Below are 14925 nucleotides of genomic sequence, written 5' to 3' on the forward strand. Positions count from 1 at the left end.
TAAAAAATTAAAATGAGTATATGATATTTTGTAATAAAAACATCAATTTGACATGTTAAAAATTTTATCTCTGTCACTTTATAGTTATTAATAAGCATATCAATAATGTGGTTGAGAAATGTTTTCCAAAAAAGGTGAGGGGAAAATCATTTAGCAGCCTCACTGTGCTTCTGTTTCTATACCTTCTTTTTCCATTTGGGAGCCAAGTTTTGTCTGTTTTTTCAAGGTACACCTGCAATTCTGAGCATACCATTTCTTGAACAGGAAAAGGTTATTTTCATGTAAGGTACTTGCACAGAAATACTAATCTCCCTATATTTCACTTCCCACTCCCCTCTCCCCGTTGTCCGGGATTAAAAGATGTCAGATGAAATATATTCTTGAATTTAAAAGACCTGTTTGCCAGTCTGAAAAACTAGAATGAATGACTTGTTACAAATAAACAACATTAGTAAGATTAGGAAGCCTACATTGGTTATCCTCCATGAGGTAATAAACTACCGTATTTCACCAATTCTAAGACACAGCGTTACGTTATGTCTCACTAAGAAAAAAAAACCGAAAACACTGCCAATTCAACTATAACACGCCAGCAATCAAAAGATGCACCCTGATTTCAGGGATGTAAGTATGAAAAAGTGGGCATCTTGGAATCAATAAAATACGGCAATACCATAACTAAAAATCTACAATCTTGTCCAACCTGATTACTTGAAGTAGAGTACCTTCAGCTGGTTTGTATGAACCTTGGACATAAATGGAAGGAAGGATACATAAACATTTTCAGTAGCACACCTTTCATTTATTGACCTATGTAAAAAAAATAATAGGTCTAAAAAAGTCAGAACAGTAAAAGAATATGCAAAAGGGTATATCTGTTTCTAGAAGGCTATACAAATATGCAAAAAGGAATAAGTTATTTTTTTGCATGTCTTTTTGTTTTCCAAATTATTTTCCCCCAAACTTCATTTTCAATGATACAAATGACTAAGGACCAGTTTAACAAATCAACTTTATGTATATATTACATGCTTTGGAATATAGATAGAAAATGTTCCCCAAAAGTTGTTCAGAAACTTCTCTATTCACAATATGAACAAGAAAACTGTATAAAAGAGGGGGAAGGAGCACCTTTTATGGAATTCTGAAGCAGAGTAAAGATGAAAAAAAAAAGATCCATTTAGAATATGGAAATATTTGTTAAAAAAAAAAAAAAACCAACCCAAAACATCCAACGATAAACCATAGCGAATTATTTCTTCCAAGGAAAGTATGAGGTAGTTTTAGCCTCATAATTAAATTTACGGCAGCTTGGAAGGTTTTCGTTTTTGTTTTTAATGACTAATTTTGCTTTTGTCACTTGGTGACTTAGAACTACCTGGGGAATCCAGACAATATGCTTACTCTTCAAATGTTCACAATTTTAAGGCACGCAATTCATCTAAAATGATGTGGTATTCGTGGGTTTTTTTCTTTATATTGTGTTGGGTTCTTGCTGTATCACCTTAAAATACTTTTTCAAACTCTTGGCTATAAAAACTTTCCATATCAAGTCTGCCATTGCAATGACAGCTGTGTTGGAGAGTTACCAGCCTGAACAATAGCTCATCATGCCACTGGAGTAGAAAGAAAAAAGGAACTCAATGATAGTGTACCTTAGAAAATTCTCCAAGCAGAGTTTGTCAGTTACGCGGTGGGCTGCTTCATTTTTCCCCAATCTGCTACCATGAAGTTATATTACAGGATGCTACAGCCATAAGTCTTTCCAGAACCCATTTTATGGTGCTTATGAAAACCATCACTCTTGATAATAGCCTAAAAACATTTACACTCATTCAGGAATTCATGAAAAATCCAGCTTCTCTTCAAGTAATTTTCTAATACTGTCTAAATTGTTCATGTCCGGGTAGACATAGTATGTAATTCTTCACCAGCTCACGAATTCAAACTTTCCGATGGTGAGCAGTGATGAGCTTCTGGCTTCCCTTCTCTCATCATTCTGAATTGTGCTCTGAAATTTCCCCTGTCCTTCTTTCCTGTTGGAGACCCTGAACGCACTTTTCACAGTTTTGAGGTCTGCCTTCAACAACTTTCGTTCTCTTAAAAAGTGCTTGCTCTTGGTAAAGGCTGAGTCCTCCTTGGCAATGGTTCACATGTGGTCTTGACCTTGCTGTTAGGTTAGCACCTAGACTTGGAAAGGTGGGTTGTTGTTCAGGGGTTTTGTGCGGCTTAGTGTGTGATTCACTTCCGGGGTCACGGGAGCCCTCTCTTCCACCTTGGATGCCTTTAGGTTTCTATAGCCAACAGCCTTCTGGGAAGACGAACACATTTTGCAAGGCACACTAGTGTGAGAATGCAGTGCTCGGTCAAGAGGCTCAACTGCAGTTCAGACTAATGTTCCAGGCTTTGAGTCTTCGTGCCAAAAGAGCCTCTGCTCACTATTCTCCAGGCTGTCTTCCAGCAGGTTTCCCTCTGTACTGTCCAGTTGACCGGTCTCTGTGTATGGTCTATGAAAGGAAACCAGAAAAGTTACAACTTGTTGTCATTTTTGTTCCCAGGGTACAAAGATTACTACACTCAAAGAAGTTAGTAGAAAACACTGTTAAGAAAAGTATCCAAAACTTGGAAATAAAGGCAAGGGATGGCTGTGTGTTTTTTCAAGGTCATACTGGAACATGGTCTAACAGGCCCACGCAAGGAGTATTTACTTCTCCTGAGAGATAGACTTTTGTCTAAGTTACATTTACCATGGATGAGGACCCAGACTGTGTTAAGTTACATGTTAACTTGGGGGTTTTTGTTTGGAAGAAACACAAAGAACTTCTGTCTAGTAGAAAGATTACGGTCATAGTTTTATTGCCCTGTAGGATATTAACTGGTTTTGTATTGAACTGAGTAGTCTCATCTCAGTACTCTCCCTTTCAGTGTGTGGGATTCAGTCTCTTGAATTATCTGGGAACCAGCTTTAGCATTCTGTTAGTTCTCTCATGAATGAGTTAAATAAATCTTCGACATATGCTCATTTTAGGTTTGTGTGAGAGTTGTATTTTTGACTTTTGAAGTATTTTTGACAGCTAGACTTTAAGCAGTCTTCAAATTAAGGGAAATATACTAGATGTTTTTCTTTGAAACAAAGGAATATACTTAAAGGGAGGTGAGGGTACCTTGGGACATATTTTACATCCTTAGGGTGTATGGGTCAAGCGTAAATTGGAAACAGCATCACATAAAACAATCACAGGCCCATTTGGAAAGTACGTCCAAAAGAAGGCATCCTATTATACAGACCATTCCAATAAGCAAAACCTCATTCCTGTAATAGTAGGTTAGAATAGGTTAGATAGTTAGTAGCTTTCTTTTTATTTTAAACTTCAATGCCTTTTAGTACAGGTGAATAAAAAGTCCTTCGGAAAAGAGCTTTGGAAATAAACACTACGCAAAACCAGATATTTAGTGTTTTTTTTCTAATATAAAAACAAAAGCAGATTTCTGTAACGTCACACATCAGTCAGAACAAGCAAAGCTGCTGCTATGCAAGAAGCAACACACCGATTTGAGGGACTGTACTTACTACAGCTGGCTACACTTAAAAGAGAATTGAAAACTGATCTCATTTCTGGAGACACAACCATTCTCCGAGACAGAAGCCCTTGGTTCTGCCTAGTAATAGGGAGTGTTCAATAAGGAAGAGGATAGGAAATGGAAAACAGGAAGTGAAAGAAAAAAAGTTATTTGAAAACACAGTTTGCAGCAGCAGAGCCAGGAATTTGACTATATTACATACGAGGTAGCAGAAGAGACTTCAACATTTCTAATTTTAGAAAGTTTATGCTGCTAACAGTTATACTACATCATACAAGGAAAAAAATTTTATTGGTATAAATTTGTAGCTTTCTATAATATTAAGACCTGGACACTCCGAGGTAAGAATCTCTAAATAACATGCACTTCATTTTTAAAAACATATTAATCTATGGCTAAGCATTTCAAATCTTCAATTTAAGGGCAGATCTAAAGTTTTTTATCTTTATCTTGAAACCTAATTTTTCTCTTAATAATTACATTTTCATAAAAAATAACATGCAGTTTTAGAACAAATTTCTAAAGCTTTATGGAGGATTGTTATACTTGCCTTATTAATAGGTCAAGTTAAATTGATCAGACTGTACATGATAAAAATAAAATCCTAAACGGACAAATGGGTAGAAATAAGCATTCCCATAATTCTCTGGGACAGGAGGGTATGTTGGCAAATCTTTCTAGTAAGCAGGAGCTTCAAAAATATGCTTTTCAATTTAATCCATTAAACCAACTTATTGGAATGTGTCCTAAGGAAATAATCTAGAATTCAGACAAATATTTTGCACAAAGTATTGTATTTTCTTTACAATAAAAAAAGAAAGAAAATTTAAAAGCCATTTAAAATCAAACTATGTGGAACTGTTAATAAAGTACGGCATATTTATTGAGTGGAATATCATATTGTTTGCATAAAATAAGGTTTAAAGAGTTTTGTAAAAAAAAAATGGGAACACATTTTCTACAATGAGCTCATATGTGCACACCTACACATACACAATAAGGGTCTTTAAATAGTTTTTAATTTCCTGTATATCATGCCCCTTCTGACTCTGCTATCAAGCCATGTTGGCCTGGCTGTAATAGATGGACAGACTTTGTAAAAACAGATTGTCTCTAAAAATGTTTAACACTTCCTGAGTCCTATGAAAGTGGTGTTAAAGATATTAGAACTGCCTTATGCCCTGAATGGTTTGTTTTATATCATTTCTAACTCAGTCAACAAAAACAAAAGTGAAAGTATACAAACAGGAAAATTATTTGCAAATGTATTATACAAAATGATGAGAACTGAATTGAAAGAGTTCAGCTCAAATTTTGGGCCAAAGTCTTCCTGCTCTTAACTCATTTGCAAGCATTATTTACAGAAGTCCAAGCTATCTGACGTCCTCTGAAGTATATTTTCATTAAAATTCTATTTTGAGCATGCCCTTTGTTGAGTTGAGACAATTGGCCTAATATTTCAAGCCAAGAAAAACTTTTGCTAAATATGGAAAAGAAAAACAAGCTTTTGGGGTTGAATTATCTCCCATTTGCTTAAAACACTGAGTGCTTTAGTAAGAAACTAACCTCAAATTCACCAGTATTCACCTTTAAAAGTTATTGTCTATGTAATAAGCCTTCTATGCCTGACGCAATCTGACTTAAAGAAAGCAAGATTAAATTTTCTTAAACAAAAACAAAAAGAAACAGAAAATGCTTTACTTCTTGGCACCAGGGGTACAGATTATATTCTGTGAGAAGGTGATGGAGAAAAATGACCGCTTCAAGTTTAACTCCTCCCATGTATGCAAAGAATTGAAAAACCAGAGTTTGCAATCTTTTTAATAATCACATCTTAACAAAGTGACCTTGTCTATTTCCTCTAAATGTTTACAAAGAACTACTATGACAGACACACAGGACAGCTGGCTGCGTCTGTTGCTTCTTAATGAACATAAGGTTAGACACAAAAAGGCAGCAAATGTTTGAAATCAAGCCCACCAACTGTCTATGAGGAATCTTGGTATGAACAGCTTTTTCTGGGATATTTTTCCTGCAAGGTTCCAGAAAAGTCTTAACTGGGTATATCGATAGTTTCAAGTATAGCAATTAAAAAGAACCCTTCAGACACAAAATTTAATGTACAGGACTCTAGAAGAGGGTCAGATTTGAATGAGCTAGATTGAGCACCAGCGAGCTTTTTCTTAAAGGGCCAGATATTTTTGGCTTCGTTGGCCATAAGATCTCTGCTGCAACTACTCCGCTCTGCCCTCATAGTACAAAAACAGCCATAGGTAACATGTAAATGAATGAGCATGGCTGTTTTCCAATAAAAATTTATTTATAAACATAGGTGGCAGCCGGTTTTAGACTATAATTTGCCAACCCTTGAGCTAGATTACTTAGCGTTCATAAAATAAAACTGGATTCCTGAATTCTTCAGACCAGGAACAGGGTACTGAACGTTTTAAGCATGCCTTTCTCACCTGCCTGGAGAGGGCAAAGGATTATAGACGTTGCCATAGCAGCTGGTGTAGGAAGAATGTGCCGGGATCTCGTATTCAGATAGCCCTATAGTTAGCTGGGTCCTCCAGTTCCCGGAAGCATTTGTAGAAGACACTAGGAATAAAAATGAAAAAAGACAAATTTAGTGGGACTATTCAAAGTGAGAATTGTTTAGGCCACTTAGATGTACATTAATCAGCTGTGTGCAGAGTAGAGCTTACAAGCCAGTGTTGGGAACCAACAGAGCTCCTATTCCAGTTTGGTTACTTACTGGCCGTGTGACATTGGGCAAATAGCTTATGCTCTTTAAGCCTTAGTTTCTTTGTCTGTAAAGTGGAGATAATAATATAAATATATTCTGTATAGGGATGATACCAGGATTAAATAACCTAATTTGTGCAAATATTTAGCACTGTGCCTAGCAATAAATGATAACATTATTGTTATAAATGTGAATAAAGTTAATTGAAAGACATACTATAAAAAAATAACCCAAAAGACAAGCCAGAAAAAAAAAATCTCATATATTGAAAGAATCTTCCCAGTGTCCCAGTCAGGCTATGGTGGCTGGATAGCTTCATAGGCTCAATTGTAAAGGTAAGATGACAAGTTTGAGTTTTTGGAGACCTTTAGAGGAAAAGCATTCCATACGTTGACTTGTTGAGACTTGCCTGTTCCCCAGCCAAAGGCAATATTGGGTCACTAACAGCGTCAAGGCACATTTTTGCCTTTTAAAAAGAAGTTTTGGGGGTGGGGTAGGGAGGGAAACTAGTATAGGAAAGATTTCAGGAAGAAGAGATTTAGTTCTTCTGCGGGACTAATCTGTAACAAGACAAGGGTATACACAAAAAGGAATGAAATAATGCCATTTGCAGCAACATGGATGGACCTAGAGATTATCGTATTAAGTGAAGTCAGTCAGACAGAGAAAGACAAATATCATATGATATCACTTCTATGTGGAATCTAAAAAGTGATACAAATGAACTTACTTACAAAACAGAAACAGACTCACAGACTTTGAAAACAAACCTGGTTACCAAGGGGAAAGGTGTGCGGAGGATAAATTAGGGATTTCGGAGTAACAGATACACACTACTGTATATAAAATAGATAAACAACAAGGACCTACTGTACAGCACAGGGAACTCTACTCAATGTTTTGTAATAACATCTATGGGAAAAGCATCTGAATATATAGATACACACATATACATGTAAACGTAAATACATATAGGCATGTATAACTGAATCACTTTGCTTTATACCTGAAACTAACACAACATTGTAAATCAATTATACTTCAATTAAAAAAAATTTTTTTTTAATGGTTAAAAAAATAAATAGACAAGGGCATCATTTGGGAGCAAAACCCAGTGAATGCCTCATCGCTGGGCGTTTGCTGTCCTGTCTCTAAAACCAGTCCTGCCCCATGCCTGGGCTGCATAATGCCAGGCCAGTCATCCACGACTCAAAAACCCCACACTGTTCCTGGAGCCTCTTCCAGCTCTTTCCATTTCCTGCTCCTGGAGGCCAACCTCTTCCTCTTCTCTCTCACACCCACAAAGCACATGTGACAGTGTGAGACAAACACATTTCAAAACTCATCTGTGGTCCTGCATGCCACAAGGCTTTGACTCAAAGATGTAACATTCCCACTTTAAGCTTCCAGGAAGGTTTCATAACTCAGAGGCGTGGTGGTTAGGATGTCTGAGCTGTGACCGAATTCCTACTCTGCCACTTAACTAGCTTGGGAGCTCGGGCAGGGTCATTTAAACGCTCTGAGTCAGAACTGCCTCAGCTGCGAGAGTAGAATAATAATAATACACATAACAACAGCACTCATTACGTAGAACTGCTGCATACATTAAGTGGGAGAGTACACAGAAAGCGCTGAGCAGGTCGGGTGGCACAGGGTTCAGTTGCCAATAAATGGTGACTGTCCTTACTACTAAAACTGAGTCACCCAGAGAGCCTTTAGGTGGCTGGAAGAGATTACAAAACCCCTGACTAATCGGCAAATAATCGGAAACTTATCTCTCTATGAGAATGATGCGTGCCTGATATAAAACATTTCTGTAGCTATAAACTGTAGACAGGAATGAGGAAAATTCCAAAAGGGAATTCTGGGAGCACTGATTCCATCCGTCTTATTCCTTAAAATGTGATGCCTTTTGGCCTATGGGGCCAAATCCTGCTGGTATCAGCAAGGTTCACACTCTCACACTGGGTCCAGGAAGTGTTATCTCCATTCTCACCTTTGCCCCAGTCCTGAGCCACCGGCCAGGAATGTTGAAGTTTCTGAGTTACACCTCTTCTCCCTGGCCTCACTGTTTAAAGAGGCATCACCCCAGTGCTGTGCCCTGATGACCATCCACATGCACCCCAGCCCTCTTCCTTTGGTTTCTGCAAGTTTCTCATGCAACACCCAGAACTTGAGGGGGAAGAAAGGCATTCTCTAATCAGAGCCACAGATAAGAAATAACTACAGGAGGCTTTTCATATGTTAGATGTGGTAATAAATGGGAAAGTCCAAGCAGAAGTCCAAAGTCCTGGACAAATACAAGAACACTAGAACCCAAATGGAAATCTCCATGGAGATGCGTCTTGTCAACAACATTAGGAAACTTTTAAAGGAATACTTTTCACCGAAGATCACACAATGATTCAGGGATCCCTGAGCTATGTCTCACTAAGGTGTCATGCTTGAAAGAGGGGGCAAGACTCATGACCTCGGTTTTTCATGTGGTTTGAGAATTCAACCGTTTCTTAGAGCTTTAATATTGCTTAATTTTCATATATTCCTCTGGCTGCTAAGTAGACTGTGAATTCATCCAGGCCAGGAACTGGCTTGAAACTGGATGCTCAGTATCTATGCCTGCTTGTTTGCTGAATAAATGAAACCCTGGGCAGACTCTCCATTTAGGCCCCCATTTCTCTCCTTAAAGTATGCCTAGCACAGCTGGAGGTACACAGTAAATCCTCCAGGAACAGTAGTGGAGTTAGGGACCAAAGTCAACACGTGAAGAGAACACCTCTAATCCAAATTATCTTTGAAAGTCCCTTAAATCAAGCATAAAGTGGAATACATATGATTACTGAATTAAGACCTGCAAAGTACTTAGAACACTGCCAGGAACAGTGGTTAGTAAATGCCACCTCCTATCAGCCTCATTAGAAGCCTTACACAGAGACCTGAGCATTTGGAACGAACAGCCTTTAGATAATCCAATTCCTAGTCGTGAACAGGGAAAGATGTATAATATTGAAGTATAGTTGATTTACAATGTTCTGTTAGTTTCAGGTGTACAGCACAGTGATTCAGTTTACATATACATATATATATATATATATAGGTATGTCTGTGTGTATATATATATATATATATATATATATATATATAAAATGTCCATTTTCAGATTCTTTTTTTTTGCAGTACGCGGGCCTCTCACTGCTGTGGCCTCTCCCGTTGCAGAGCACAGGCTCCGGACGCGCAGGCTCAGCGGCCATGGCTCATGGGCCCAGCCGCTCTGCAGCATGTGGGATCCTCCCGGACCGGGGCACGAACCCGTGTTCCCTGCATTGGCAGGCGGACTCTCAACCACGGCGCCACCAGCGAAGCCCCATTTTCAGATTCTTTTCCCTTATAGGTTTATTACAAAATATTGAGTATAGTTCCCTGTGCTATACAGTAGGTCCTTGTTGGGTATCTCTTTTCTATATAGTAGCGTGTATCTGTTCATCCCAAAGCCCGGAACACTTTAAAGAGATGTGACTGTCAATGGAAGACCTAGAAAAGATAAAAATATATGAAAGCCCCTAACCCAGGGCAGCACAGAGAGTAAGTGCTCAATAAATGTTTGCTGGACTTGAATCTGTGGCTCTACCCAATGGCTACCACTCTCCTGACCTTGGGTCCTGGTCTCGTGACCCTTGAGGGGAGTTGGTTTGGCATAGGTGAGGAACATGAGGTAAATGAAATCTGGATATCAAGTGCCTACGCAGTATTCTTACCTGAAGAGTAGGAAGACGCTCGGCTGCTTGGAGAACAGGGTACCTGCAGCCCGGCAAAGCCCAGGCTTCTCTGCGATCCCCTGTCCGAATCAAAGCTAGTCTGTGTGCTGTGGCCCTGCTCCTTTTGCCCAGAGGCCCGCTGGTACCAGCCACGCAGGTGCTCTGCCACTAAGGCCTTGTGGATGTTTTTGGTGATGTGCTCTGACTTGGCAGCAGCCTTCCTCGGCAGCCGGAGAGTTGCATACGGGTTATGGGGCACCTGGTCGACCTCGTCTTCATGAAACGACCTGCTGTAGTCCCTTGGGTGGTCATATCCATAGTGGGCGGAGGACCGGTAGGAAGGATTGACACTGTACTGTCCTTCAGTGTCGTTCTCGTAGACGTAGCCACCACTGTAATACAGATCACACTCTGCATATGGCGTGTACCCGGCAGTGTAGTAACTGGAAGAAGGCTGCTCCTGACTCTTTGAGTAGACGCCATTCTTCAGACTATCCTTTTGTGCTAGGTTGGGCATGCTTCCTGAATTTGAAGTGGAAACGTTCTGTTTCTTGGACCTTCTCCGACCCCTGGAGCGAGTGTCCAGAGTTTGGGTGGTGTAACAGGGGCCAGCCACGGGTGTCACGCAGTAATACTCTGTGCTCGACTGGCTGGTATAGGAAGACCCGTCATCCAGGATTTCTGTGCTGCTGCTTCTTTGGGATTTGGAGAGGGAGAGAAATGGCTTATCGTGGTCCATCTCAGAGAGCAGATGAGACTGGGACTCAAGGCTTCCACTCCGCTGGCGGCAGTGCTGAGATGAAGATTCGGGTCTGAAAGAGGAGGAAGCAAACTTGTAAAAGACAAACAGGGAAAGGAGGACCAAGGGAAGGGAAAAGGACACCACGTCGAACGATTTAATAGCTCCTGAACTGCACTAGGATTTTTAAGGTTTCCAAAGCTGAACACACAACAGAAACCACTGGGTTCACATGGTCAAAATGAGAAAAGAAATCAATTCTGTCAATTGGGCAATCCACATCCTTCCTTGACAATAGGGAAGATAAACTGATGCTGTATAACCTACATCAAAGCCTAAGAAAAATCCCACATGTCTTTGGAGGGTTCTTTCTTCCAACAGGATAGCAGGATACATAGACTAGGGTGAACGCAGCATTTGTTGGGGAACAGAGTCTGGCTTTGACATTGGAGGCATCTGGGTTGAGTTACGGCTCCATCATTTCCCAGCCGTATGAATGTGGACAAGATATTTAACTAATCTCCCTCCCTCCTCTGTAAAATGAGGAAAAAAACAGTATCTAGTAACTCCAGTCAGACTTGTTGCGGGGACTAATTAATATAGTGCATATAAAATAGCACGGCCTTCAGTAAACACTTCAAAATGTTGCTACTGTCGTTATCTTCATCCTCACCATTGAATAACAAATGGTAATGTCCAGTTGGAAAAATTAAGGCACAAAAAAATCCAGTATCTACCCAAACCATGTACATTTTCAAGCACATTTTCTTGGCTCACATATTTGATCTGTTAAGTGCAGAGAAAGTGTAGAGCCATAAAATAAAGTCCCACTGCAGAAAGTGATTAAAAACACAGTGAAGGGACTTCCCTGGTGGCACAGTGGTTAAGAATCCGCCTGCCAATGCAGGACACACGGGTTCGAGCCCTGGTCCAGGAAGATCCCACATGCCGTGGAGCAACTAAGCCCGTGCGCCACAACTACTGGGCCTGCGCTCTAGAGCCCGCGAGCCACAACTACTGAGCCCGCGCGCCTAGAGCCCGTGCTCCGCAACAAGAGAAGCCACCGCAATGAGAAGCCCGCGCACCGCAACGAAGGGTAGCCCCTGCTCGCTGTAACTAGAGAAAAACCGGGCGCAGCAATGAAGACCCAACGCAGCCAAATTAAAAAACAAACAAACCACAGTGAAGTAAAACAAAACCTTAAAGCAAAAGTCAACAGAGAGAAAGCGATTGGAATGAAGCCCTCTTACTGCAAGTGGCTGCTGCTGTAAGCGTTCCGGGTGAGAACAGGTGTGGTGGGCACGCTTCGCCCTCCCTGGGGCCGCCTCTCCAAAGTTTTGTAAGGACTGCTGTGCGTCGACAGCATTTCTCTGTGACGGTAAAAAAAAAAAAAAAAAGAATTCAGGAAATGAGGAGCCGCCTAACATTTCTGGCAAACTTGTTATAAGCTGATTAGAAACTTACTGGAGCGGGGAGGGATAAATTAGAAGCTTGGGATTAACAATACACATGACTATATATAAAATAGATCATCAACAAGGACCTACTGTCGAGCACAGGGAACTCTACCCAATATTCTGTAATAACCTATAGGGGAAAAGCATCTGAAAAACAAGAGATATATGTATATGTATAACTGAATCACTTTGCTGTACACCTGAAACTAATACAACATTGTAAATCAAATTTCTCCAATATAAAACAAAATAAAAAGAGCCTGCTGTATAAAAAGATAAATAAAATAACATTCAAAAAAATAATAATAAAATAGAATTAAAAATAAGATAGATAACCAACAAGAACCTACTGTATAGCACAGGGAACTATACTCAATATATATATATTTTTTGCAGTATGTGGGCCTCTCACTGTTGTGGCCTCTCCCGTTGTGGAGCACAGGCTCCAGACGCGCAGGCTCAACGGCCATGGTTCCCGGACCCAGCCGCTCTGCGGCATGTGGGATCCTCCCGGACCAGGGCACGAACCCGTGTCCCCTGCATCGGCAGGCGGACTCTCAACCACTGCGCCACCAGGGAAGCCCTACACTCAATATTTTGTAATAACCTATAAGGGAACAGAATCTGAAAAAATTACATCTAGGTATAACTGAATCACTTTGCTGTAAACGTGAAACTAACACAACATTGTAAATCAACTATACTTCAATTAAAAGAAAAAAAGGAAGGAAACTTACTGGAAACTGAAGGAATGGGAACATAAAGAGATAATTGGGAAAACTGTCTTTGTGGCTTAGTATCCTGGTGCATCATAGATGAGTCTTAGGGGAAGCACAAGTGATGTGACTCTGAGTCATAAATATGGAGGAAAAAACTAAAAGACTTTTAAAAAAGGGTGTATTGAATAAAATAGATTGGAAGCAACGAGAGCAGGAAATCCTTTCTCTGTAAAGAGCCTCACAGCAAATATTTTTGGCTTTGTGGGCCAGATGATCTCTGCCCTTGAAGTAAGAGACCAGTGTAGACAATATGTATGTGAATGGAGGTGACTGCGTGCCAATCAAATTTGACCATGGACACGTAAATTAAAATTTCATACAATTTTTATGTCACAAAATATTACTGCTTTTTGATTTCTGTTCCAGTATTCAAAAATCAAAAATCTAACCCCATGCTTAGCTCTGCAGCATGAATTTGGGTAGTGGACTGTCATTCACAGCATCCTTAAATCACTTTGTCCACTTTCTAGCACAGTGAGAACACAATTTGAAGTTAATTTTTTAATTAAAAATGACTTTGATTATACCTCACTTGTTATAAAAGCATGTCAAGTTCATTGCAAAAAAGTTTAAAAATACAGATAAACATTTAAATGTCCATAATCTGGTGCCTCAGATAAGTCAGAACACTAAACATTTTCAGATATTTTTACTAAGCATATATACTTATAAGCATTTATACTTTTATTGGGATTAACACACACACACTATTATATATAAAATAAATAACCAACAAGGACCTACTGTATAGCACAAGAAACTATACCCCATATTTTGTAATAACCTATAAGGGAAAAGAATCTGAAAAAGAGTACACACACACACACACACACACACACGTATGTATAACTGAATCACTTTCCTGTATGCCTGAAACTAACACGACATTGTAATACAACTATACTTCAATTTAAAAAAAGCATTTATACTTTTAACAACAAAAAATGAGATCTTACTGTGTATTCTCTTTCAAAACCCACTTAAAAAATTTGATTTAACATTTTATGTCACTTAATATTCACCTACACTGTTATTTTAATGAGTTTATAGTATTCCGGTGTAAAGACTGACCATAATTAAACAATCCACTAGTTGAGCATTTGGGCTGTTTTCATTTGTTACTAGTATAAACAATGCTGTGATAAGCATCCTGTAGTTTATTCAAGAGGAAAAATTCCTAAAAGCGAAATTGCTGGATCAAAGGGCAAACCCATCTTAAGCTCTTGGGGATGAAGGCATAATAATTTTTAAGATAATGATTTTCCCAGTTATAATTCCTCTTGCTGAAATAGCTTTGTTTTCCCTAATATAATAAACACACTTGTCCAGCGTTATCTGATAGGACTTCCTTCAATTATGGAAATGTGCTATATCTGTGCTACTCAATATCAGGCATCAGCCACATGTGCCTATTAGGACTTGAAATGTGGCTGGTAGGACTGAGGAACCGAATTTTAAATTTTATTTACTTTTAATTAAATTGGACAGCACAGCTCTAGACACCTGGATCTCTATTGTTTAAGGCAACAGTTTTTAGATGCTAATCTAAAAACTTGGGCCAATATGAGATGAAAGTCTTCACTGGTCTTTGACAAATCAGAAATATAACAAAATGTGGGTTTTCTTTTCATAAGCGAAAAATTATTTAATCTAAATAATCTTCCTTTATTTTGAGACTAATTTCCATCTTCCCTGAGATGCAATATAATATTGGCTAAAATCACATCACAGGCTTTGGAGTCAGGCTACCTAGGTTCAAATCCCAATTCTGACATTTACTAGTTGACAAACCCAACAAGTGATTCATGCTTTCTCGTCCTTGGTGTACTTATCTATAATCGGTAAGGATGGTAGTAATACAGTCAGGATT

The 14925-nt window shown here is 39.2% G+C and overlaps 1 protein-coding gene across 2 annotated transcripts in view; it reads right to left on the reverse strand.

The window, feature by feature from the left end:
• Positions 1-995: 995 nt before the first annotated feature.
• Positions 996-14925, reverse strand: part of FRMD4B (FERM domain containing 4B) — a 273299-nt gene continuing 259369 nt past the window's right edge. For both annotated transcript variants that reach the window (XM_022572579.3, XM_089919549.1), the window contains 4 exons: positions 12070-12189; positions 10081-10892; positions 6048-6180; positions 996-2507 (listed from right to left, as the gene is read on the reverse strand). In XM_022572579.3, coding sequence (XP_022428287.2) covers positions 2387-2507; positions 6048-6180; positions 10081-10892; positions 12070-12189 — 1186 coding nt within the window. In that variant the 3' untranslated portion in view covers positions 996-2386. The remainder of the gene's footprint in view (positions 2508-6047; positions 6181-10080; positions 10893-12069; positions 12190-14925) is intronic.

Source organism: Delphinapterus leucas, chromosome 10 (genome assembly GCF_059928025.1).
Source record: "Delphinapterus leucas isolate spDelLeu-1000000601 "Yukka" chromosome 10, BTC_Dleu_Yukka2, whole genome shotgun sequence".
Taxonomy (NCBI): Eukaryota; Metazoa; Chordata; class Mammalia; order Artiodactyla; family Monodontidae; genus Delphinapterus; species Delphinapterus leucas.